Here is a 14,173-nt window from a genome sequence, read left to right on the forward strand (position 1 = left end):
TGAAGTGAGGCAGAAAACATGCACAGAAATCTACTTCACCTCAAAAAATACTTTTATAAAACTCAGCAGAAGAGAACACCTTTAACTGAGATTGACATTTGTGTCATCTCCATGGGCTAGAGTTAAGATCAACAAAACAGTGATAAAGGATCACAATGCTAAAAAGTAAACAACCCTGTCTTCCTTTAAAGAGAGGGAAAAACCCCCACAAAACAGACTAATACCACTGAAATGTTTTAATTGTGAGGAGAAAAAATCCTTTCTGAGCAGTGAAAATAGGGAGCTGTCTAAAAACTAAGCAAGCTGCACAAACTGGACATGAGTCACACTACTGCTAAATTGAAAGAGTTTCTATGGTCTGCAATATCCAAAGGAAATATGTTTATAAAGATTATATATATATATATATATATATTTTGAACATCTTTATAGTACATATCAGCATATAAGAATATGGGCATGGCAGACTTTCCATCTGTTTCAGCAGATGGTAAGGTTTTTTAAAATAAAGGACTGTTTCTGTTTGAAGAATATAACAAGGCAAACAGCAAATCTATCATTTTACCCTTGCCCAAGATGCTCAGTTTGCTTTTTCCTTGTTCCTGTCAAACAAATTCAGGGCTCAATTGTTAATTTCCTCTTTCCTTGTTCATGTCAAACAAACTCAGGACCCTGGTACGTAGCTCAGTCCTGAGATGTCCTGCTCCAGGAACTCAGTAAATAGAAAAGATGGAGCAGCAGAACAGGTTATGCAGTGTCTTCACAGGGCAAACCAGGGGCTGGGACACGCAGGGAGCGAGGGTCAGAGCAGAGTCCCGTATCGCCCTCGCCATCCCCGGGTCCCTGTGCCGCTCTGGCCGTGCAGGGGGAGAGTTCAGCTCTGCAAGGGATGCGGCAGAGCGGGGATGCGATGGCACCAGGCTGCCTGTGCCGCTCTCCCGCTGCTTTTTCGCTGCGCGAGTGCCTGGGGAATGCTGCCCCGGCCAGGGATGCAGCGGTACATTTATGGCAAGGGGTTAGAGCTGCGGCTGCGGCTGCGATCCCGGCCCAAATCAGGAGAGGGGAGCGCCAGGGGGGATCGCTGCGCCTCGGGGCTGTGCCCTGGAGCCCAGCACCGGCCTTTCCACCGTGCCCCGGACATCCACCCTGGCAGGGCCCGGGGGATGCCCTGACGGCCCCCCCGGCGGGCAGCGCCGGAGCGCTCAAACATTGCCTTTTTCGGGCTTTTTTCTCTTTCCTCCCTTTGTGCGTTGTGTGCGGTAGAGGTTTTTTTTTTTTTCTGGGTTTTTTTTTTTTTTTCGCTTCCCCTTGTCGCTCCTTGCAGGGCCGGAGCGGCGGCAGCGCTCCCGGCATCCCGGGGCCGCTCCGCCCATCCCGGCCCGGCCCGGCCGCGGAGGAGGAGCCGGCGCGGCGGCTCCGGCCGGGCTGAGGCGCGGCCGGGCCCGCGGTGAGCGATGTCCCTGGCGGAGCGGCGGCGGCGGCGGCAGCAGCAGGAGGAGGAAGAGGAGCGGGAAGGGGAAGCAGGGGATGGGGCCGGTGCCGGGGAGGAGGTGGTGCAGATCCGCCTGGGGGACAAGTGCTACCCGGTGTGCAAGAGGAAGCTGATCGAGCAGAGCGACTATTTCCGAGCGCTCTACCGCTCGGGCATGCGGGAGGCAGGGCAGGGCCAGGAGGAGCAGCTGCTGCGCGGGGGGCTGAGCGCCCTGGGGCTGGAGCTGGTGCTGGACTTCATCAACACGTCCTGCCTGGCCAGGCTGGAGCAGGAGGAGGGCGGCGAGGAGGAGCCGCCGCTGCTGGAGGAGCTGGTGGAGGCCGCGTCCTACCTGCAGGTCACGCCCCTGCTGCGGCTGCTGCTGTCGCAGGTGCGCCTGGGCAACTGCTTCGAGCTGCACCGCCTGGCGCAGGTGTACGGCCTGCAGGACCTGCACGACGCCTGCCTGGACTTCATGGCCGCCCACTACCACCAGGTGCTGCGCAGGCCCGACGCCCGCCCGCACCTCCTGCTGCCCCCGGCGCTGCAGCAGCAGCTGCGGGAGCGGCGCATGAGGGGCACGGCCACGCTGGTGCTGCTCGGGGACTTCATGGGCCCGCCGGGGCTGCCCGCCGGCTGTCACCCCGCGGGGGACGCGCCCTGGGCCATGCTCCGCTACGACGAGGAGGCGCAGCGGTGGCTGCCGCTGGCCAACAACCTGCCCGCAGACCTGGTGAGCGTCCGCGGCTACGGCTCGGCCACGCTGGACAATTACCTGTTCATCGTCGGCGGCTACCGCATCACCAGCCAGGAGATCTCGGCCGCGCACTGCTACAACCCATGCCTGAACGAGTGGAGCCAGCTGGCCTCGATGAACCAGAAGAGGTAACCTCTGCTCCCTGGTGTGTGTCCCTGTCTGGTGTTGAGGTAGATCCTGTTCGCTCACATGGCACTGGCAGACCTCTCTGTGCTCTGAACCACCAAGCAAACCCAATGAGAAAACTCCTTTCCCGCTTTCTTTGTGGTGGGTTGTAACTCCAGATAAGTGTGAAAAACGCCAATCACTTGTTTTTAAAATTTTAAAAGTTTAATAGTAATAAAATGGTTATAAAAATTGTAATTCAATTAGAGTAATAATAGTTTGGACAGACTGAATTAGGACAATATGAGACAATAAAAACAAAGAGTTACGGACGTCCGGGTACCTTTTTCTGGGCAGCATGAGCCCAAAAAAGGACACCCGTTAACAAGGGATTAACCCTTAAAAACAATAGCTTGTTGCATATTCATACACTTCATACATGATGCATAAATTCCATTCAAACACAGGATTCTGCCTGGTCAGTGTCAACTTCTTCCTCTGAATCCTTACAGCGCCTTCGAGGCGGGAAGAAGTTAGTTTCTTCTTATAAGAGGACAATAAATTCTTTTTCTCTGAAAGATTTAGGTGTCCTGGGGCTGCTGTATGGTGCAAATGCCTCATTTCCTTTCTTAAAAAAATCCCACTAACATAGTTCTTATTTTAACAACAAAAGTTATCTTTTAACTACAAGACTACATTTATCATATTAATAAAATATTAATACAGCACTACTAATCAATACATAAAAACACATATGGTAAATATCTGCCTAGAGCCATATAATATACACTTTTCACATAAGTTTTCCTGCTCTTAGCAGGGATGTACAGCTGTACCAGAGCTGGAGATGGCTGAAACAATTTAATTGCAGGAGTTGTTCAGTGGTTTGTACTTTCATAAAAATCTCAATGTTTTGTAGGCCTGCACTTCAGTGAAATACCAGAAAAACGTCAGGAAGATGGTGAGAAATTTCTCACTTGATGGGAATGTTTGGATCTGGGAATCATTCATTGTTTTGACAGTTTTTCTTTTTTACCTTTATGCTTTTGAACCATTTACTACACATTGATGTTTTAGTTTGCATTCAGAAACACTTGTATAATTTATATTTGAAAGAGCAATAGAGACCTAGCCTTGAGGAGGGCCCGAGAGGGAAGGCCTTGTCCCTGGCCAAGGTTGTGGCTCCTCTACCTTAACCACACTTTGGAGTTTTAAAAACAAAAGCTTTCAGTTCACTGAAACAAACTGGCTTTGTTTCCAACATGAACTTCCTCTTTGTTTCCGTTTTAGTAAAAGTGTTTTAAATTTTATCTTTTCTCTCTGAAAAAGTAAGGAGGCCAAAATTCACTGTAGAGTGGAAATCCTCTTCTCTATTCAGTGAACTGAAAGAGCATGCACACAGACCCAAGCTGTTGTGCTTTGTATCTGGGTGGTTAAACTGCAATTTTTATTCCTGGCTCTGTTTAGCTTTTGCCACCTAAACCCCCTACAAACAGGGATTAGACCTAAAATTAAATATTTCCAATTTCACCTTTTTGTCCCCTCCACTTCTTGTATTGTGAGAATTTTACTAAAATAATCACCTCCATAATCAGTCATCACAACTGATGAGAATCCATTTTTCTCAGGGTTTCTGACTGCTTGGAACGGCGCTGGGAAAAGTTTCATCTGTAAATGAATGTTTGGCTTTTAAGCACTACAAACACCTTTTCTTACAGACCTTTCTCAGAGGCTGAGCCTGTAGCAGAGTTCCCTGAGGTGCCTGGGGAGCAGAGATGTTTTAGCTAGCTTCATTTGACGGGGTTGGGAGCACTTGGCCTCGCTAGAAAAGCAGGGTGGGGTCAGCCCACACAGTGTCTCATATGGAAACTGATCACAGAAGTGCCACATTGATCGAATCACGAGGTTCTGTTTCTGTGATGTCTATAGCAAGAGAGCTGTTACTATGTATGTTGACTCTGCAACGTGGGTTTTTAAAAAATACCTTCTTCAAGGTATTTTTTGCCCCATACAGTTTGTGTATTCAAACTCCAGATCAGCCTTTTTTCCTCCACACTTTCCCTTTTTTTGCTTTTGCTAGGATGTATAATCATTATACTTGAGATAAACACATGGATATTTTATCCTCTTACTGTTTTCAATGGCATTGCCACATCAACTTAATCTTCAAACCCATCACAGTTGGCAGCAAGGTGTTCCTTTATGTGGCTGTGTTCACAGGGGTCTGAGGATGAGGGAAGAGATGAGGATCTGACTCCATGTTTCAGAAGGCTTGATTTATTATTTTATGATGTATATTATATTAAAACTATACTAAAAGAATAGAAGAAAAAATTTCATCAAAAAAATAGCTAAGAATAAAAAAAGAAAAAATAATAACAAAAGCTTGTGGCTCGGATAAAAAGTCTGAGCTAGCTCACTCTTATTGGCCATTAACTAAAAACAACCACATGAGACCAATCACAGATCCACCTGTTGCATTCTACAGCAGCAGATAATCATTGTTTACATTTTGTTCTTGAAGCTTCTCAACTTCTGAAGAGGAAAAATCTTAAAAAGATTTTTCATAGAAGATGTCTGTGATGCCTTTAGACTAGAGTTTCACACTGGCCATTTACTGCAGAAAGACAGCAGGCAAATGGATATTTTTGGAATAATCTTTATTCTTAAATTTCATAGTAGCTATTGCAGGCCAAAAAGTCCCCAGAATTACACCTGCAAAGTAGCAGTGAGGACGTTGTTCCCTGAATAACTGGGGGAACTTTTTTTAATGGAAACTCAGCTGACTCCTTCACAAATCACATTTCTGATTTTGCCAGCTTCATGGAGTCTCAGCTCTGCAGTTAATTATTACTTTTTCTATCTGATATGACATGTCAGCTCCCTGATGACCTGCTTGGTGCTCCTGCAGGAGGGATGGCCTGTGTCTTAGGAGCCAGGAGCAGCATCATTTTTAACAAGAGGGGTTTGCATGCTGCATGTCCAGTGCTGATGCCTGTCTGCCACACATCTGTGCTGCAATTAGAGCTGCAGTTCTCTTGGCATTGTATTTTTAGTTTGTTATACTGTAGTAAAATAAGCAGGGTGGTTGCCCAGCCTTCTGCTTAGGAATTACAGCCATGTGACTGTCTGGCAAATGAATTTATGTCAGCTGATACAATTACATCCCATGGATGAAATTCGACATACCTTCAGGGAGGGCTCTAGTTTCCATTGAAGTTGGTTTGACTTCAGACTGCAGAGGATCTGCATTTGTCCTGCTTGAGTGACCCCATGTGTTGGCCTCAAAGGAAGGCTGAGGAGTTATGGATATAATTTTTCTGCTCTACTCTTCATGTAAGAGCTTTCTGCCCTAAACAAACCTTTCAAGTTCTATGGTGTTTTTATCATGAATTATTTCCATTGTTGTAATCTCCTCATGCTTAGATGAAACACTTCTAAGTTACTTCTAAGTAGAAGACGAAAGCCACCTGAATGTTTAGCAGCCATTCTGGTTTGGGTCTTCACTGTTGGCTTTCTTTTTAGGTGTACAGGTCTTATTACTTTAGTTCCAAATTTTTTCACAATAAGTAAGTCCTGTATAATGTTCTTGTGATATCCCCCAGGAGCTTCAGAGAGTGTTATTCCCAATTTATGCATACCCAAGGGAGCTAAAATAATGTGCTCAGGGTCCCCAAGGAAGCCTTTGGCTGAGTGTGGAATTTCTCATCGTCTGAGTGCTAAATCCAGTGCTGATCACAAATAGTCCACAGCAGATCAGGTTTTCTAGACCTTTTCATTCTAGTCGTTTTTCTGTACTTGGAATTCTCAAGAGAGGGAATGACCTGAACTTTTTAATAGAAGCAGCTCCATGTTAGAGTTGCCCAAGATCACTTGTGGTCTCTGGAGTCAAGAAGGTAACAAAGTGTTTCAGTAATGTCCTTGAATACCTTCTAAACATTTTCTTTTTTTTTTTTAAGTGAATGCTGTCTGGTGAAATTTACTATTTAAAAATAATATACTCATAGGACTTCTACTGCAATATGCCAGTTACAGCTGTATATTCCACTTCTGTTTTCCTTCAGAACCTTCACACGCATGGCAGGTACATCTTCCAGGCCTGGAAGACCTATGTAAGCCCAGGCTGGAATTATGCACATGGAACATGATTTTTGTGAGCAATCTGTACCTGAACCACTGCCACTCTCATGATTCTTACAGAAGTGTAGGAGATGATGATTCTAGGGAATACTGCTTGTTCAGGAGATCTTCTCCTTCCCTGTTTTTTACTTTTTTTAATTCGCTCACAATTCTTCTGTGATGGAATAAAATAGACTTAAAAATTTTTTTAAGTTACAGCCATCCACACCTTACTTACCACAAATGTATCACACACTTCTAAAGCTAAATGTTTGATGCAGTGTACTCTGTAAATTCACATAAGAAATATAAAAAAGGGAGAAAAAGGAATCATTGATAATATGTAAAACACTTTGGAATTGCTCTGTAACTGTGTTTTCACAGTTCCTTGTCTGTGTTGTAAGTGCTTTAACTCTAGAATAAAGAAGTCATCTGATTTTTGAGAAATTTTAAGGTTAAATTCATCATTTGGCAGGAAGAAACAATGCTGGTTACTCCAAGGCTCATGTTCTGCAGCAGGACCTAGGCTACCTTGCAAATAAATACGTATTTAACTCGCTCTTGAAATCCTCCAGCAGTGTAGATTCCAACCTACACTGGAATCATCCTCCCAGCTCTCTTGTTCCCATGTTTAGCCACCCCTCTGATCAGAAAGTCCTCCCCAGTATCTGGGCTAACTCTTTTTGTTGTACACTGAGGTTGTCAGTGAACAAAAACCTTGTGTGTCCTTCATAGCCACTGTCCCCACGGGCTCCTGCAGATACACTGAGCACAGTGCAGAGCCATGAGGGGTTTTGGGAAGCTGTGGAATGTTATCTTTCATGCAAAAAGCCTCTCTGCTCCAGCTCCTTTGCATTCATTGTTATATTTTCCTTCCTTTGTGCACCAGCACTTTGCACTTTGTTGAGTGAAGAACGGATTTTGAGCGATGGTGGAACTGCTGTTCCTGGGCTCCTGTTCAGAGTCAGTGGGGGCAGCAGAAGACAGCTCATATCTCAGTTTGTCCCAGCAAGAAGGGACCCTCTAGGCCTGGTTTTTGGGAAGTACATCTTGGTCCCTCAGGTTTAGACAAGTCACAGGTGTGAGTGGAGCTCTGTTGTGGTGGAATCTGTCTGATTCTGCCCTGCTGTTTCCAGGCTGTGGTCCATGGAACAGTTGGTTGTGGAGAGCTGGCTGCCTGCTCAGTGTTTGCTTTCCTTGTTTCCAGCTGCTGCCACACATGAAAAGAGACTAAAAATGCACTAAATATTTCCTAATGTGCACTCTCCATAAAGACACCTGCTGTTACTGGCATGGAAAGGTGAATGGCAGAAGTTTTTCATAACATACTGAGCCATTGTCCAAACTTTCATATGAAGTGTGCTGATGGATACTTGCAGCTACTTTTGAGTAAAATTAACCTTATTGTTAGTGAATTCCATAAACCTGAGATACCTCCACTGAATGTCATCCATTTTAATGAGTGTTTGCAAGTGGTTAAATGACTGACACGAAGGTTTGTGACGTCCTTTTAGATTATTTAAAGCTGAAAGTTGTCCTGTTTGTGTTTCAGTAGATAACTTTCCCAGTGGTTTTGCCCCTTTGTTAATTTGTGGAAATTTTTTCTCTGTCCTAACTTTTGCAATAGGTATATTGCTTTCCAAATCGTAATGTTTTGCAAATACTTATCCTCATTTCATACCTGCTTTTGATTGCCATGTTATTCTGGATTCTCTGAAATGGAAAGCATAATTGCTATTGAGGGAATATGAACAGACTGACCTAATCGTAGATGTCAGGGGAAAAAATAAGAATAAAAAGTAATTAATTCCTTCAAAGGAGCATTTTAGTTTCCAAAGCTGTATCAGGCTGACAAGAACAAAGTGATTCCATCTGGAAACAAATCCTTTTTCCAAATAGATTTAATAAAAGAAGCTGCAGGGCAGTCTGCAGCTAGGCAGGGTTCATTTTATCCAGACAAAACCCTGCAAAAGTACTTAGCAGTAAGTTTTGAATGTTGGATTCCTGCAGGGTGGTACTCCTTTTGCTGCCCAGCAGGTCTGAAACACCATTTCAGTTTTACAGACACAACACAGTTCCCTGTTTGGCTTTGTGCTGAGCTGGTGCACTGCAGGGACTGCCACACATCCAGTTAATTGGGATGGCAATGGTAAAATCTCAGTTGGCTCAGCAGAAGAGAAGGAACAACCTTTCTAGGCAATGAGACTGTTCCTGGGGAGAGGAAAAGCTCATCCTCTGTTAGGCCAGCTTCCCTAGCTGGAAGGAAGAGCAGCATACAAGAGTTCTGTCTTCACATCCTCCGGCTTCTTCCTCCAGATCTGCACCTCTAACACCCATGGACCATTTGTTTCTGTCTGTGTTACCTTCAGGGTGTGAGATAGGAGACTTCTCGTGCTTCAGAATCCAGAAGTTGTCCTTTGCCATGTGGGAATTTTGAGAGCATAGTGGAACAGACTAAGAAATAAATGACCCATTTGGAGGGCATTGCTCATGGGATGCAATGTTGTTTTTGTTCAGCTGTGGGTACAACATAATTTACAGATAGATATTGCTTCAGAGGATGTATTTAGTAGTTTAATGCTGAGTAGGCTACAGAGGATTCTCTCTTCTTTCTTTTGCTGAACAGGATTCAATGTGTTCCACTTTAAATTGCTTTTTTATTAGGGTTATTAAAGAGAGTCAAATAAGTATGCCTTCACAGGCATCCATCAAGCCTTGTTTGAAATTTCTGCAATTTTAGCTGAAATTACATCTTTCTCTGTGTGTCCATGTAATGCACTTTTCTCTACTGATGGCACATTGTTAAAAGCCTGATAAAAATGACCTGTCTGCTGAGCACAGTGGTTAACTGAACATCTAGAGCTGAACTGGCACAGACTGAAATACAAAATAAAATATTCCTCAGTCTCAGCAGCATCATCAATACCATTCAAACTGTCACTGAGTAATTGCAGTGTAGTTACAGCATTTTGGCCTGGCACAGAAGAGTTCAGATGCTGCAGATCCCTCAGGCAATGGTACAAGCTGTGAGTGGTGATGAGTCTGTCAGAGCCTGGGTAGGAAGAACTTTCCTCTGTATTTCTGATGCACCTCATTTCAGTGCTGCAATCTGTTCTTTCAGGTCCAACTTCAAGCTGCTGGCTGTCAGTGGGAAGCTCTATGCCATCGGTGGCCAGTCCCTTTCCAACGTGGAGTGCTACAACCCGGAGAACGACTGGTGGAATTTTGTGGCGTCCATGCCAAACCCTCTTGCAGAATTCTCAGCTTGTGAATGCAAAGGCAAGATCTATGTCATTGGAGGATACACTGCACGAGGTAACAAGTTTGCTGTTGCTTCTTGTTGCTTTTTACCTGGTTGTTTCCAAGGCCCAGATAATTTTCTCCTGTTCTTCAGGAAAGCTTTTGAACTTGTGTAGAAGGCTGCGTAATGCTGATTAAAACACAAAGAATTAAATTGCTGGTGGAAAATTGTTGATGAAATAAACAAAACAAAAGCTCTATCAGAAAAGAATCAGGGTTGTTTTGGGGATTTTTTTCCAGAGCTTTTGTGGACCTGGGGCTCTGTTACTTGCAGAGAACAAGCTGATGGGTACTTCAGCACCCAGCTTAGCCACTACCCCTTTTCTTAGATTTTAATCATGCACTAGAGAGACGTCTCAATAGATACACTTTGTTTCCTTTTTAAATACCTGGTTTAGACTGTCAGAAGGAATAATTAATAAAAAATATCTGCCTGCCTTAGTATTTCTCATGTATTAATAGATGTCATGGTCTTTTCACTACAGTACTTCAGTGTTTCACAGGCAAATTCAAGTTATACCTTAATAGAACAATCAAAAGCTGAAGCAAGAACCAACACTTTCAGCTTACTTAATTTCTATACCACATTTTCTGTGGACACTGTACAGAGGGGAGGATTTGAAGTTTCATTCTCTTCTGACAATTACTTTTATCCAGTGGGCAAATAAGTTCAGTTAAAAAAATGCTTCCATTTGTTCATTCTTTAAGTACATAGTGCCATTTTTTGGGACGAAGATATTTTCTCAGAGCTTTAGAAGTCAATTTTTCAAACATGTCAAATGTTCAGTATTTACCAGGAATTCGTAAGTTTGAATTTGGCCTTTTCCCACTTCAGTTGACCACAGAAGTTTTAAGGCTTTCTTTCCAAGCAGAGAATGAAATTAGAAGACAGATCAGCTTTTACAGACAGTACTGCAATCAAAACTAAACTGATGGTAGAGCGAGCTTTTAGTGTCTGAGCAGATTTGAGCCTCTGAATCATTTTATAAAAGACACACTGCCACCCCTTAAGGTTCCTTTTCTGACACTTGTGCTGTGCTTTCATCAGGCTGCCTAGTGCTGGTGTAATGAAGAGGAAGATCAGCACATTGCTGATGCAGATCCCATTCCTTGCATGTGCAATCAGGATTGTTGCCCTGTGTCAGCCTCCTGACTCAGTACTTGCTGCCTGTAGGTTCAGCTGAAGGAGAGTTGTGAGTTACCTCTGGCTTCCTCCACACTCCAGGGCATTGCTGCTGCCCTCCAAACCCCTGTCCTTTCCAGGTCTTTTCCTAAAAGCCTTTTTCAATGGAAATCGAGCAGTAAAACAATAGGAAGTTTTGAGCAGTGGATAACTAGCACACTTAGGCTTCTGTATAAATCCAGGATCACTCCGGAAAACAAACACCCGTGGTTGCTATAAATAATTTCCTGAACAAGGCTCTGGAATCAGTTTTTCTGTGACATCTTGGTAGCAAACTTAGACACCAGGATTGCCACAGTTGCACTGGTGATTTTCCTTCTGAAGTATGCCAATTTCAGAAAGTGTTAAGACCTAAAGATATGAGAAACACTAAGGTTTGTGTGCTGGTTTGCTACCTTTACTATGTAAAACACATGCAGCAATTAATGGGTTTTTTTTCATTATGTTATTTTTAGTAATTTTTGGTATTTCTGTATATACCTCAGTTTTGGTAGATTTTGTGGGCTGTTTTTTAAATTTGTGTAGAGCATTCTCCTGAGACTGCACTTTCCAAAAGATGGCAGGATCTGGAATTTCCCACTGTAAATTATAATAACACTTCTTGAATAAAGTCCTTCTCTTGAGTTTGCAGCTCTCTTCTGAACTTAGATCCTAATAGAAATTCCATGTCAGGCACTGGAGTGTTCATATTTTGTATTGTGGGTTTTGTTTTAGGCTTTTTTTGTTGTTTCAGTGGATATAAAAGATCCAGACTGTGGACTGAGCATTTGAGGGCCATGTTGCAGTGGATTTCTATTTCATACACCTTCTCTCAAATAGCACATTTTCCATGGAAGTTTACTGCTATAGATAGTCATAGAAACTTAACTGGGACTTCTCCTCCCCTTAATGAGTCAGAGAGTGATAGGTTGTTTGTAGACAAAGGTCATCTATATGTAGAGCTGTAGTTTCACAGAGCACTGCCATGAAAATAATCAGGGTGCAAATGCTGGACGGAGCAGCACCTCCCTGATCATGCCACTGATGCACTTCATTCACGACAGTCCAGTTATATTTCTGGCTATTTATACCTGTGCCCTCACAGAACCTGTCAGTGTGTCCCTGTCTGCTCTTTCCCCTGGGAGCTCATCTGGAAGTCATCATGCAGGGCACACTGGTACCATGGAGGGGATTTAATAAAAGACCTGTCTAGAGTCTGCAAACCTGTTCCTGCTTGTCACTTGAGCTTGGATTTGAGCTCAGGTCTCCAGAGACTTGAGAGAGACTGAATTTATTGAGTTGTGTGTATTCTGTGATAATTGAGTGAAGCCTTGGGCACAGCCAGGGTCTTCTCTGCACCATAAATCAGGGTGGCATTGTAACAGTTTTGTGGAATAGCGCTATTGCAAACACATGCACACACTGGGTTGTGAATTATGGAGATGATTTCCTGGTTCTTAGATGATTTTGACAATGTGTGTTTCTCTCTTTATAAAGTGCCCTTAGGTCATCCAGACCACTTGCTGAAATTTAACCAGCTTTAAAAACTTTATTCCATAAAACTTTGGAACTGAAATGCGAAGTGATGAAACATTAAAAGTAATGAAACATGAAAATGTAACTGAAACATGGACTGAAATACGATGTATCAGAGTTAAGCTTGGATGATAAATCATCACTTGGCAGCCATTAATGAAGTGTACTCCTTTCATGATAGTTTGATTCATCTGTGACCACTTCTGGAGATGAGAATATTGCTCCATTTCCCTCTTTGTAAAAAAATACTTATGTATCAATCAGAGACAAAATTAAAAGCATGAGCTGAAAGGTAGGGATTAGATTCTGCTAAAATCTACGGGCCCAGACAATTTACATCATGTAATGTGCCAGAAGTAGCATCATTTTTTTCCCGTGCCAAGGAACAGAACGTTCAGAGTTTCTTGTCAAGGGCAAAGAGCTGCAGTTGTCAGTGATCACTATTTCTCCCCTGGCTTGCCCTGCAAGTATGTGAGCAATCTGCAGGAAAGGCTGGGACACTTTATAGGAAAGAAAAAACTTCTGCACGTGGGGGCTTTGAGCATGGTCAAAGCTCCCCCACGAGTGCCTTGTGACAGAATAATTGACTTGTGAATGTCTCTGTTTCAGGCAGGAACATGAGCATCCTGCAGTACTGCCCCACTTCCGATTCCTGGACCAACTTGGAGCTGTGCGACGTGCACGTGCGCAAGCAGCAGATGCTGTCTGTGGAGGAGACCATCTACCTGGTGGGGGGCTGCATCCTGGAGCCAGGGCCCGGCCACAGGTCCAGCCCCAGCGAGGACGTGCTGACCGTGCAGTCCTACAACATCGCCACCAAAGAGTGGCTCTACCTCAACGAGAACTCTTCCAAATCCGGCCTTAACTTGACTTGCACGCTCCACAACGATGGAGTCTATATCTTGAGTAGGAATATTACTCTGTCTTCCAGCTTGGAGCAGCGTCTCTTCCTGAAGTACAACATCTTCACGGACACTTGGGAGACCCTGGGGCGCTTCCCAGCCTTTGGACAGAACATTCTGATCTGTTCTATGTATTTGCCTGATGGGCGAAAAGTGTAGCAGCAGCAGGTTTTCTTTTCAGTTCATTATGTTTTTTTTGATAAAATATTGCTCCCTTTGAGTAATTCCATTTTCAGAAAGTCATCTGGTTGCATAATGCAGGCATAAAATACTGATTCTGTTCTCTAAAAAGGTTTCAGAATTCAGTATGAAGAGAAATGCTTCCAGAAGCATTTTTAAGATGTGGATTTGAAAATTTTACTAGTTTGGATTAAAATTTCAGCAGGTATTGTTTGCAATTTAAACGTAAAATTATTGTATTGGCAACTGATGCAGGAGTTCCAAAGGCAAAACTGATCAGTCTGGTTTTATTCTTTGTCTTAGTAGACAGTGTAGAACAAAACATATACATTTTAAAAGCGGAAACAATTCAATAAAGTAAATAATTAGTATAATCAAAATCACAACAGGATTTATTTCTTTCAAAGTACAGTTTTTACTCAAGCAATGTTGCGTCAAATGCACACTGTTTCAGATTCTTTATACTATCCCATTTTTATCTCTTCCATGGCAGCAAGTGATATTCTCAAAGGTGCCAGCAATTGGGGTCCCATCAAGAACTTTCTCTGAATTATTTGTAGTACAATGCTTTGCCAGGGACTGGTAGGAATTACCTAGAGGCTGCAGTTGCTGATTGGAAAGTAGATGCTCCTTTAATGGAG

General features: G+C 43.5%; 1 protein-coding gene across 1 annotated transcript; it reads left to right on the top strand.

Annotated features, from left to right (window-relative positions):
- The first annotated feature begins 1,431 nt into the window (after window positions 1–1,431).
- Window positions 1,432–13,912, top strand: KLHL42 (kelch like family member 42). Its single transcript, XM_064737050.1, has 3 exons — window positions 1,432–2,356; window positions 9,574–9,767; window positions 13,060–13,912. The coding sequence occupies exons 1-3, from the start codon at window positions 1,455–1,457 to the stop codon at window positions 13,509–13,511; spliced, it is 1,548 nt and encodes a 515-aa protein (XP_064593120.1). The 5' UTR covers window positions 1,432–1,454; the 3' UTR covers window positions 13,512–13,912.
- The last annotated feature ends 261 nt before the right edge of the window (window positions 13,913–14,173 follow it).

Source organism: Zonotrichia leucophrys, chromosome 1A (genome assembly GCF_028769735.1).
Source record: "Zonotrichia leucophrys gambelii isolate GWCS_2022_RI chromosome 1A, RI_Zleu_2.0, whole genome shotgun sequence".
NCBI classification, from domain to species: Eukaryota; Metazoa; Chordata; class Aves; order Passeriformes; family Passerellidae; genus Zonotrichia; species Zonotrichia leucophrys.